Here is a 12,915-nt window from a genome sequence, read left to right as displayed (position 1 = left end):
ACAGTTACTGGATACATTTTGCTGAGAACACAAAGCTGGTTTAGTCATTCTGCTCTTGGTCAGGCTTACAACCAAGCTTGACTAAACACCAACCATAGCACATGACTATTTATTTAATATTGTTGGGGTAGTGATGAAACAATAGACTGAACAATAAACAAGCTAATTCTTTCTCTCCTGGTCAAGCAGAACAGACTGACCAGCTTTCATATAGAATAGACTGACACCAATTTGTTATTGGTCAAAGCCAACACACTGACTCAGCCAGAACACATGACCATTTGTCAGTGGTCAAGCCAGCATTGTAACCAATTTCTAGTTAGAATACAGAGCATCCAGGACCATCTTGTAGCAGATGCTGCTGCCACTGTTAACTATTCTGGCAGCCATATTGTATCCAAAAGTCTTTTACAATTTCCACCATTGCAATGACAATCGAAAAGAAAAGCCCCAGGACCTCCACCACTACATAAATGTGACTACTACCATCACCACCACCACCATCATTACCGTCACCTTAACCATTTGCATATCCTAGTGACATTTTGGAGACCAAACCAGAAATTCAAAGAATTCTAGATGAGACACTCCAAATCCGAGAATATATTTAAAACAAAATATGTGTGTGTTGTGTGCGTGCACACACGTGTTCATATGTAATGTGTTAGTAATACATAGATGGATGTAGAGTCAGATAGATACAGAGAGAGGATAGCTAGATTGAGCATAATAGACAGACAGAGGGTGAAATGCACAGATACGCACACATACGTTCACACATGTACACATAAATATATACATATATGCATACATACATACATACATACATACATACATACATACACACATACATACAAATATATACACATTCACCAAGTACAGAAGAATAATGCAATATCATGATGTGAGAGCTGTAATGGATGTGTGTGTGCGTGCACACGCGCATGTGTGTATGTAGCAAGAGATAGAGGGAGCCGGCTGAAGAGTAGCTTGTAGTGGTGGTGGCAGTGGTGGTGCCACGACAGACAGATAGATAAATAAGAGAGAGAGAGAGAGAGAAAGAGAGGAGACATTGAGAGAGAGAGACAGACAGAGGTATATAAAGAGAACAGTGTGGGGCTATTTCTACATCTTGTATGTATGTACAAGAGCATGCCAGTCCAAATGTGGCATGTATGAATGGCGTATAACAGAGTCTGTGTGCCATATGTAAATGTGTAATTGTGCATATGAATGCGAGTCTATCTACAAGTGTATTTAATACATGTGAGTGCATGTGTGTGCCTGCTTAATGGTGTGTTGATCAGCTTATATATATATATTTGTGTGTACTAATGCATGTAATTATGTGTAGACTGTATATGTCTCTCTCTATCTCTCTCTCTCTCTCTACATAGATATTCATGAACACATGCATAATTATATATGCATGTATGTCGACATGTATGTTAATGCACGTTAAGCAGCACATGCGTGTGTATGCATGCATGCAGGCAAGCATACATGCATACGTGTACATGGAGAGAGAAGCAAGATGACAGGCAGCATGAAAGGGTGTATATGTTCAATATATATATATATATAGAGCCATATTTATATATGTATATACATGTATATCTCATCATGATGTGTATGTAGAGTATGTGAGTGAGTGTATATGAATATGTGTGTGTGTGTGTGTGTGAAAGAGAAGGCGAGGAAGAACATAGTGTGTAGATAGACAATTGTACAGAAGCTGGTGTATAGAAGCAGTAACAGTGCCTGCTACTAAGAGTGAAAGAACTTGTTCAAGACAATATCCATACATACCTTCTTTTGGCAACATGTCAGGAGAAATGCCATTGTAAGCCATTGCAAAGGGTGTCACAAGTGGGGCTGCAGTAATGGAGCTAGTAGTCAAGATGGTGGTATTGGATGTTGTTTTAGTGGTGCTAAGGTAGCGTTGACGGTGTCACCGTATATGTAGTACTAATGTCATTAGAGGTACGGTAGATATTACAGTACAGTCAGTAGTAGTGTAGTGGTGAGTGGTTGTTGTAGTATCAATAGTGTTAACAGTAGTGTGGTTATTGTTACAGCGCAGTCTACAGTATTGTAGAGGTGGTAGCAACAACACATATCATACATCCAGTTTGGCGGTAGTTCTTTCTACATATGTATCTTTGCATACATATGTACATACATACATATATTTATATATAAATACATATAGATATATATATATATATATTATATATAGAGATATATATGTGAGTGTGTGGTATGGATTATATATATGTGTGTGTCTGTGTGTGTGGTGTTATGTGGATAAAAAGCGAGTGAATGTCGGATAATCGTTTTTTTTTTCTTAATTACAAATCTTTCAAGTGTTTGTTTCGTGTTTAAATTTTGTATGTGTGTATGTATGTATGTGTGTGTGTGTGTTTTTTTGGTGTGCGGGGTGTGTTACCCCCACCTAATGTGTTGAGAAAACGCAGCAGCAAAGAGCTTGACCACCAGTTCTTATGGTGTGTGTGTGACAGTGCAGTTTCAATCCTCTCTCTCTCTCTTCCTCTTCCTCTTTCTCTCTCCCTCCCTCTCTTGCAATCTCTCTCTCTCTTTCTGTTGCCGCTGCTGCTCATGCACTGGTTTCCTTATTGCCAGTTGCAGCAGCAGCAGTTGAACGTGTAAATGCACACACATACACAGACATACAGACATACAAAGAGAGAACACACATACAAACAGTGTGAAAGGTTGGTGGTGGCCCTGGTGGGAGGCGGAGGAAAGTTGGATGATAGAACAACTGTAGCAGCAGCAGCAGCAGCAACAGCAGTAGCGGCAGAAACGGTGATGGCGATGGTTGCCGAAGATGATGGTGGCGGCGATGCTAGCAGAGATGGGCGATGGTGATGGCGGTGCCGGTGATGATAAGGATGATAAGAATGACAGTCAACTCCGATCTAACAATGGATGCAAGAGGCTGCAGTGGTCATAATGTGTATGTGCATGTGCGTGCAAGTGTGCACGCATGTGTATGTATGTATGCATGCGTGTGTGTGTGTGTGTGTGTGTGTGTATTGTTACACTGAAGTATCAATATGGTTCCTCCACATTTATTACTTAAGCCGTGTAGTAGCTGTTGTTGGTTGTTGCTGATGTTGTAGTATGCATAGTATTAGGGTATGTGTAAGTATACCACCAGCCTTGGTGATGGTGTTGCTGCTGTTGTAGTATGTAGTATCAGCCTTGGGCCGGCTTGGCTCACTACTACTACTACTACTACTACTACTACTACTACTGCTGCTGCTGCTGCTGCTGCTGCTGCTGCTAGGATGATGAGAGGGAATGAATAAGTGAATGGAGGATTTATCACTGCCTGCTCTTCTTCTACTACTACTACTACTACTACTACTACTGCTGCTGCTACATTATAGTAGTTGCAATGAGATTCAGGAGTATAGTGAACAGACTAGGGAATGAGGAGGGAGGAGAAGGAAGAGACCCTAACAGTAAGGTGGTGTTGGAGGTGGTGGTCGTGGGTGGTGGTGGTGATGGTAGTAGTTGTAGGATAATCTGTGGATGCTTGCAGAGAAAGTATTAATGGAGAGAGAAAGAGAGAGGGAGCTGAGAGACAGTGAAGAAGGAGGAGGGGTGAGATAGATAGAGAGAGAGGTGTTGTAGATGACAGGTAGTGGAGTTACATGTGTAAAAAGAGAGAGAAGAGAGAGGGTGATGATGTAGTCAGGTGAGACAGAGAATGTGTATGTGAGAGAGAGAGAGAGAGAGGAGGAAGAGATAGTGTGTGTTTGTGTAAGGGAGAAAGAGAGATTGAGTGAGTGCTGTGGGTATATGAGTATGACAAAAGAGAGTGTGAGTGAGACAGGGTTAATGCTGTATTTGTGGGCAGAAGTGGAAATATGTGTGAGTAGGGGGGAAAGGAGAGATAGGAAGGAGAGAGAGGGAGAGGGAGAGAGAGAGAGAAGGGAGGTCTCGAAATAATATGGAGAGAGGGGAGTTGAAAGCGAGGAAGTGATAGATAGACAGACAGAAAGAGAGAAAGCCAAGATAAAGGAATAGAGATAGAAAGGGTAGAAATGAGAGTAAGAGGATAGCAGGGAAGGAGAGATAGAGAAAATGTATAGAACTTAAAAAGAGAGGAGTAGTGAGAAGGAAAGAAAGAGAAGTATTAGAGGTGGAAAAATGGGGTGAGAATATGAAATAAGGGTGGGAAGTGAGAGAGAGACAGAAACAGAAAGAGAGAGACTCATCACTACTTCTTCTTCCTGAGTTACAAGGTGAAGTAGAATGTAGGGGAACCTTTAATAACATCTTGTGGGCAGTCCTGCTTCAGTAGCAGAGGAAGCCCCTGTATTATAGGGCTGGTAGCCATGAATTAACATCTGTAGTAACTCTGTACTACTACAATTATGGTAGCCCTCTGTTACAGCAGAAATAAACCCGATTCAGGTTGTGGCAACCCAGTGTTATGATTATGGTGGTGGCCCCCATGTTATAACTGGTATCCCTACTCCCCCCTCCATTCTTCGCCTGGCCACCCATTTTAAAAATTTAGTGAGGGCAGAGGGAATGGGAGAGTGGTGGTGGGTTAAAAAAAAGCAATGGTGGGGAATAGTTGGGGGGGACACAAGTTGTAAGGAAGATGGGAAAGGTGGTGGTAGTGGTGGTGGAGATAGATAGATAGATAGAGAGAGAGAATATGTGGTAGTAGTAGGAGTAGATTTTTCCCCTAGTTTCAGCAAGAGGTCATGTGACATTATTGACAGAGAGAGAGAGAGAGAGAGAGAGAGAGAAAGAAAGATAGAGAGAGAGAGAGAATGGTAAGCAGTCCAACTGCAGCCTCTGCTGCTGTTGTCGCAGCAGCATCAGCAGTAGTGGTAGTAGTCATATCAGTGGTGGTGGTAAAGGTGACATACTTGCTCAAGATAACAGAACTGTCAGGATAATATAGAAAACATGAAGGGAGCTGAGCAGGGTGGAAGGGGTGGGAAGGTGGTACGTGAAAGCTGACGGAAATTAATGAGGCTTGAGTGGAATAAATGGGATGGATGCAGGTGGGGGTGGGGGTATGAACAGATAGTGGAGAGTAAGGAGAGAGGGGAAAAAGAGAGAGAGTGAGATACAGAGGAATGGAGACAGAGAAAGAAAGAGGGGGAAGAGTGAGTGAAAGTAGATGTAAAGAGATGAATGAATAAGAGTGAGAGAGGGAGAGGGGGAAAAGAGAGAGAGAGAAAGAAAGAAGGAAGTATATGAAAGGAAGGTGGTATGAAGAGTTTCCATGGTAAGAATGGTGAGGGTGGGATGGGGGTGGAACATATGATTTAAGGACTGACGAAAACTTTATTGTTAATATGGGTAGAAATATCTCCAGGGATACAGAGTGGGGTATCTGTATGCACCGTATTTCAACATATATAACGAACCCTTTTTTGTCAAAAATTAGGTTAAAAAAATATGGGGAGTTTCTTATACGTGGATAGTATTATAATCCCTTATAAGACCTTTTTTTCCAAATGTTAAGCCCTAAAAATTTGCAATACTTGTTTCAATTGATTATTTTATTGATCTCTGTTGAATAGCTAAGTTTAATTTGGGATGTAAAGGGATTTCTGTAGGTGCTGCAGTTTATATATGCGTGTGTGTGTGTATATATATATATCGAACCGTCCAACCCATGCTAGCATGGAAAACGGACGTTAAACGATGACAATGATGATATATATATATATGTATGTATATATATATATATATATATACACACAAACACACACATATATATATACACATATATATATACATATATACACAAACAGACCCAAACACATATATACGATCTTCACAAAATTCCACTTGCAACATACGATATGGCCTTTCTGTTGCCCATTCTCATCTGCTTCCAAGTAAGGTAATATTTCCCCATGGCCAGATATGTTTTTCCTCAGAAGACAGGAAACAAACAACAACACCAGTATGACAGTGATGTTCACTTAACCCATATAAGCCCATGATAAAAATTAAGTCTTAACATTCTACTGTTTTTAGATTAAACATTATGGTAAGCTTTCATAATCTGGAAGACAAGGACAGTACGCAACTGTTAGCTATGAGTGTCGACTACCTACGAAACATTTTGTATGCTTCCCGTCGAGTTTATGTTCAAACAAGTAGGGGCAGGTTTTGCATTGCGAAAACGCAACCAGGGATATATACGGGGTAAAACCATCATGTGATGTCAAAACAAGAGTAACACACACACATACATGATGAGCTTCTTTCAGTTTTCATCAACTAAATCCACCCATGAGGTTTTGTTCATGTTCAGCCTGAAGCTATAATAGAAGACATTTGTGAAAGGTACTATGAAGTGGGACTGAACCTGAGACCAAATAGTTGGTAAGTAAGCTCAACCACACATTGCACCAGCATTGCAATGTCCACATTTCCATGCTTGCATTGACCAAATAAAATTTTATTGAAGGACATTTCCTAATTTTCTGCAGCTGGATGCTCTTTTGGTTGCCAAACTTCATCGCTTTTCAAGAAATGTAATATTACCCCAAAGTCCCTCAAACAATGAACAGCTGGACATGTTTTTAAGACAAACTGTAAGCAATGACACCATTTGCATACACATGCAAACAATATCAAGAGAGAAACACATCATCATCATCATCATCATCATTGTAGTCATCATCTAATGGTTGCTTGTCATGGGTTGGATAGTTTGACAGGAGCTGGTGAGCCAGAGGACTGCATCAAGATTTATTGTCTGATTTGATGTGGTTTTCTTTATGATTGGATGCCCTTCCTAATGTCAACCACTTTACAGAGTGTTCTGGGCACTTTTCATGTGACACCAGCATCATCGAGGTCACCAAGTAACTTGAAAGACAGGACCCCACTCAACTGAGGGGAGTAGTATTGTGCCAAGTGATGAGGGGGTTGGAGTTTGAACAGAAGGACAGAAGAAGGTGTCTTGCAGTCATGGCTGTGGAGTCGGAGTTGGAAACTATTAACAGGTAGCTGGAGTCAGAGTCAGTAAAACTATATCGACTCTGACTCCGACTCATAATGCCCTTATTCCTTAATATAAACCAGTTATAACATATAGGCCTACTCAAAGTACAAGCATATGCATATATTTTATGAGATATGTAGACCAGAATCAATGAATTACATAAAGATGAGTCAGAGTCAAAGTTTTTTTTGTTTTGACTCCACAACCCTGCTTGCAGTAAAAGGAGATATATGACCACCCCAGTTGGAAAAAAGAGAGAGGAGAGAAAGTAAGACGATGGTGCAGAAGATGTGTTGAGCCAGACCCTCAAGCTACAGGGAAGTGTAACATGCAAATTTTGCTGACATCAACTTTGCCTTTCATCTTTTGAGATTGATAAAGAAAATACCAATTCAACCCAACCAAAGGCACTGGAGTTGGGTGACCTGAAAGAATGTCAACTTTGTGGTATTAAACCTGGTTCTTTGTCCTCTCTGAGTTGTAGACTTAATCCCTCAGTTGGTTTAACTCCACCAGAAGCAGCACTGCCAGCACCATCCTGCACCTTCAAGGTCTTTAGGAAAGTCTACTCTGTTGCATTCATTTGGACCATGTCTCTGGTTAGAGGACACCCCACCCCAGCATGGCTGTAGTTAAGAAGTTCACTTCCCAACCACATGGTTTTGGGTTTGGTTCCATTGTGAATAATTGAAAGAAGTCTGTTGTGTGTATGTATGTGTGTGTATGTATGCGTTTGTGTGTGTATAGGAGAGTTTGTTCTTTGTTCATAAATTATTTAGATCATCTTCCAAGTATTTCATTAATAATAAAGAAAATATCCATTACATAAGCAGATTATATTATCAAATCTTCAGAGACTGTAACTCCCATGAGTAATTTTTAATATTTATGTTGGACTCTAGACAGTGTTATGAAATCAATAACCATAACTACAGTCATTATGTCATTGCTATCAAAACTGTCTGGAGTCAACTACAAACAATAAAACTTACTACAGTTATGCAATCTCTGAAGATTTGATATAATTTGCTTATAAGGCTTTCTTTATATCATAGATCTTTTCACTATTAATGAAACTTGTGACAGATGATGTTGCTAAATAATTTATGGACAAAACTGTTTAGTTTTTTTTCTATATGTACTCTGTGATCTTCAAACTATAGAAAGCATTCAAAGAAAACTTGAACAGTAATACAAGTTCTCTTTGGATGTCTAAGAATGCACATGCAGTTCTAAATACTGGTTCTTTGTCATGTAATTTAAATCAAACTGTATAAACATATTGACATACATACATACATACACACACACACACACACGTTATGTGTGCATTTGGGAGAGTGAGTTTGTGTGCATGTACATTTGTGCTTCTCCAAAAATGGCTCAGCCACACGTGGTGCTGTTCTTGTTCTTTCCTATGTCAGTGGATCATCCACTAGCTTTGAGCCTTTGCAGTCATGTGGAATAATATATTCTTTACTTGTCAAAATAAATAAGGATTAGTGGCAGGAAAGACATCTGGCTGTAAAACAATGTATCAGTCACATATCTGTCTAATCCATGCTAGGTTGTGAAAATGATATTATATATCATCATCATCATTTAACATTCGGTTTCCATGCTGGTATGGGTTGGATGGTTTGACTGGGGACTGGCAAGCTAGTAGGCCACGCCAAGCACCAGTCTGATCTGGCAAGGTTTCTACAGCTGGGTGCTTTTTACATGCCACCAGCATGGGAGTCAGTCAAGCGGCACTGGTATCAACCGAATTAGGATGGTGTTTTTTATGTGTTACTGGCACATGATCGAGTCAGGGGAAGACAGGCACTGACCATGTTCGGATGGTGCTTTTTATGTGTCACCAGCACAGGGAGCCAGTCATGTGGCACTGGCATCGACCCACATTTGAATGGTGCTTATTATGTGCCACCAGCACAGGTACCATATATATATATATATATATATATATATATATATATATATATATATATATATATATACATATATATATATATATATCTTTAGTATTATCCCAACTGTCCAATGAATGGTAATGTGAAACTCTGAGTAACAGTTTGAAGATTTTGGAGGCTTTAATAAATGATATATTACTCTACTTTTGCTATTTGAGTACTATTTTTTTCCAACTTCTTTTGCATGTATACACTTACTTGTATATGTACATTTGTATATATCAGGGTTGTGTAGTCAAAACAAAAAACTTTGAATCTGACCCCTCTATGTAATTAAGTGATTGTGGTCTATTTTACTAACTCCGACTCCAGCTACCCCTTAATTGTTTCCAGCTCCGACTCCACAGCCATGGTACACACACACACATGAATCCTGTTGTAAATGACAAACGAGGGTTCCGTACCTTGTTGAACAACCCACACAATGATTTTCTTAGTGAATTAATCTACACTGTACATTAGCTCACTCCCTCCAAGATAATACACAAGCATGGTAGATAGTAGCACAGTTGGGAAGATTCTTTTATTGGAATGTAAACAAAAACGTCATCTAAGGCAGCACTCCCTAACCTTTTTGGCATCACAGACCAGTTTCATGCAAAACAATTTTTCCACAGACTGACAGATCACATGCATAACAAAAAATAATAAAGTGTACAATATGTAATTCAATTACTTAATGTATAATGCATATCTATCACATGACTGTGTGATAAGTATCTTGCTTACCAACCACAATGTTCTGGGTTCAGTCCCACTGCTTGGCACCTCGGGCAAGTGTCTTTACTATAGCCTCGGGCTGACCAAAGCCTTGTGAGTAGATTTGGTAGACAGATACTGAAAGAGGCTCATAGTGTGTGTGTGTGTATTTATGTATGTGTGTGTGTGTGTATGTTTGTGTGTCTGTGTTTGTCTCACCAACATCGCTTGACAACCAATGTTGGTGTGTTTATGTCCTCGTAACTTAGCGGTTCAGCAAAAGAGACGATAGAATAAGTACCAGACTTACAAAGAATATTCTCGCAAAAACACCCAGTAAACTGTGATAGTCAATAAAACAGAAATAAAATTTAGAAATTTATTCTTCCCATGAGGCCTGGTACCAAATAATTCATGGCCTGGCACTGGTCTGCAGACTGGTGCTTGGGAACTCCTGATCTAAACCAAGTACAGGTGGAAGGAACCTACATCACATGTCTGGGACAATGCTGCTGCTACAGCTGCTGTTACACATACAAATATAATAAACCATATTACAGTACTGCTTCCATATCTTTGACAGTGCTGCTGTTACATATATAAGCACTGTAGACCATATTACAATATTGCTTTTCTATCTGGGCTAATGGTGCTTTAACACAAACATCTTAGATGACATCATGGTACTGCTCTTATATCCGGAGCAGTGCAGTTGTTACATACATAGACATCCTAAAGCCACATTATGGTACTGTTCGCAAATCCACATCATACTGCTGTTAAACACTTGTATACATCACATTACACAGCATTGCTCAACTGTCTGGGATAGTTGCTGCTGCTAAACACACAGACAGACCAGACCACATGTCTTTACAGTGCTGCTGCTGTTTCTCAGAGACAAACATTCTAAACTACATCCAAAAAGATGAGCCTTCTTCCTCTTGAGTGCCAGAAAAAACTTTCAGCCCTGATCAGGTGTTGACTTTCTACAAGGATCCAGTAATGCCACATTACAATGCTGTTACACATACGGACAGAGACTGACAAAGTCACACCTAACAGCACTCTACTACCACAGCCTGAGAAGCCAATAGAGGAACCCGTAGATGAGTGTTTCTTATATAGGGTCCATATGACCCTTGGGGGAGTCCATATACGATTTTACTTTTAAAATTTATCAGCAATAAACTGATTATATTTCTACAATTCTCAATATTTTAATAATTTTTTTAATACAATTCCTAATCATATTTAATCATAAAAATATAAACAGAATAGCTATGAGGGTCCATTTGCATAAAATAGGAGTCAAAGAGGTCCATAGGCAAAAAATGGTCAAGGATCACTGAGATTATTAAAAACAATAGCCAAATCTCCATTAAATCACACCAGTCTTTAAAAATAAGGAGCATGCTGGATAATGCTATCTGGGTTTCCTGTACAAAGGCAAAAGGCAAAATGGTTACAGGTCTGCAAGATCAGGGCAGGCCTAGAGCTAAATAACAACCACAGCAGATTTTCATCCTTTCCTCTTGGTCTCTTCTATCACTACTATAATGGCTTCTGCTTCTCTCACCCAGCAAACAGTAGATTCTCTTGAACCATGCTCACACAACTCACCCATTCACCTTTCATCACATCTACTGTGTCTATCTCCCAACCCCAAAGTACTTGTTTATTTAATTAATATCACCTTCCTTAGTCTTTTCAACTGGGGTATCCATGTATCTACTCTACAGTAAGACACCTATGTATGTCCCTTCTATACCTTAAATCTCTCAACTGACACAAAGTCATGCCCACCCACACAATATAACTCCCTGCTTCCAGTTGAGGGGTTTTTGCCTTGCAAGGCACTTGGTGACCCTGATGATGCTGGTACCACATAATAAGCAACCAGTACACTCTGTAAAATGGTTGACATTAGGGAGGGCATCCAATTGTAGAAACCTAGCCAAACAAACTATGTAACCTGGTGCTGCTCCTGGCCTTGCTAGCTCCTGTCGAACTGTCCAACCCATGCTAGCATGAAAAACAGATGCTAAATGATGACGATGACCACAGTTAGTGAACACAACACATTCATCTATTAAAGGTTTCCAATTTGCTAACCCCTAGTTTGCTGTTCTTTTCCGAGGGCAGAAGTGACAAGGATGAGTCTATTGAATTAATGCGCTTCATTCCAAGAACACTGGTTGTTCATAGAACTTTTACATTCTTTGCTGATTTATGGTGAAACATATAAATACAAACACACACACACACACACACATGTGCACATACATGACTTTGGGTCCACTTTACGCCTGCCAAATTCCACTCACAAGGTGTTGGTCAATGCGAAGCAATACTAGAAGAGACTTGCCCAAGGTGCCATGCAGTGGGAGTGAACCAGAAACCATTTAGTTGTCACGCTAGCTGGTATGTGGAGTGAAATTTCACACTCACTGACATACACCAGCTGGTATGTGGAGTGGAGTCTGACACTCACTAGCCTGTAGCATATGGTTAACATCCACAAAACAATGTCTTCCAATTCTTAGTCAAAGTTTCAAATTTCACCAAAGCTCATATTCATGTATCACTCCACTGCGGTATCAATGAAATAGGTATCAGTCATTCACTAGGTCCTTTTGATAGAAAACTACACACATCTCGGCTTCTACTTGACAAACTCAATGGAATCTCGGCAAAAATTATAAATTGTTATTAAAATTTTTTTTTAGGGTTTAGAGACAAATTTAATTGCCTAGTCTCTAACTACCCTACTAAACCCCCAAATAAGGCTCCAATCACAGTAAGAAGGTTATAACATCTGACATAGGAGGACAAGGCAGTGTTGCAGGCTGATTATATATTTGCAGGGCAGTGGTTGTCGGGGGAAGTGGACACACACACATACGCAAACACATGATTACACAAAAATACATATACACACACAGTTGCAGACAAATACAGTGTCACAAACATACACAAATAAAGAGAAACATACTTAGGAACACATGCAAAGAGATAGTGAGTGAGCTAAGATAAATAGAGAGATAAAATGATAGATAGAAAGATAAAACGATAGCAAGAGGGAGAGAGAGAATATAGAGATGTTAGACAGGGGGAAAAAAAAAAAAAGGAAATATGTCTATGGGACAGTGGTGGCGGTGGTGGTGATGGTATTAACAGCAACAGCAGAGAGGCAGTGAGGAATTGGCAGCAGCAGCAACAACA

At 39.9% G+C, this 12,915-nt stretch overlaps 1 protein-coding gene across 9 annotated transcripts in view; it reads right to left on the bottom strand.

Annotated features, from left to right (window-relative positions):
- The window catches only part of LOC115216424 (ras-associated and pleckstrin homology domains-containing protein 1), a 529,703-nt gene that overhangs the window by 92,190 nt on the left and 424,598 nt on the right, over positions 1–12,915 (bottom strand). For 2 of the 9 annotated variants that reach the window (XM_029785751.2, XM_029785752.2), the window contains exon 1: positions 1,810–2,197. The exons of the other annotated variants lie outside the window; for them this stretch is intronic. In XM_029785751.2, coding sequence (XP_029641611.1) covers positions 1,810–1,842 — 33 coding nt within the window. In that variant the 5' untranslated portion in view covers positions 1,843–2,197. Of the gene's footprint in view, positions 1–1,809; positions 2,198–12,915 lie in introns of those variants that run through there. 9 annotated transcript variants of the gene reach the window in all.

Source organism: Octopus sinensis, linkage group LG10, assembly GCF_006345805.1.
Source record: "Octopus sinensis linkage group LG10, ASM634580v1, whole genome shotgun sequence".
NCBI classification, from domain to species: domain Eukaryota; kingdom Metazoa; phylum Mollusca; class Cephalopoda; order Octopoda; family Octopodidae; genus Octopus; species Octopus sinensis.
Note: the sequence above shows the minus strand (reverse complement) of the source record. Positions and strands in the feature narration are given on the sequence as shown.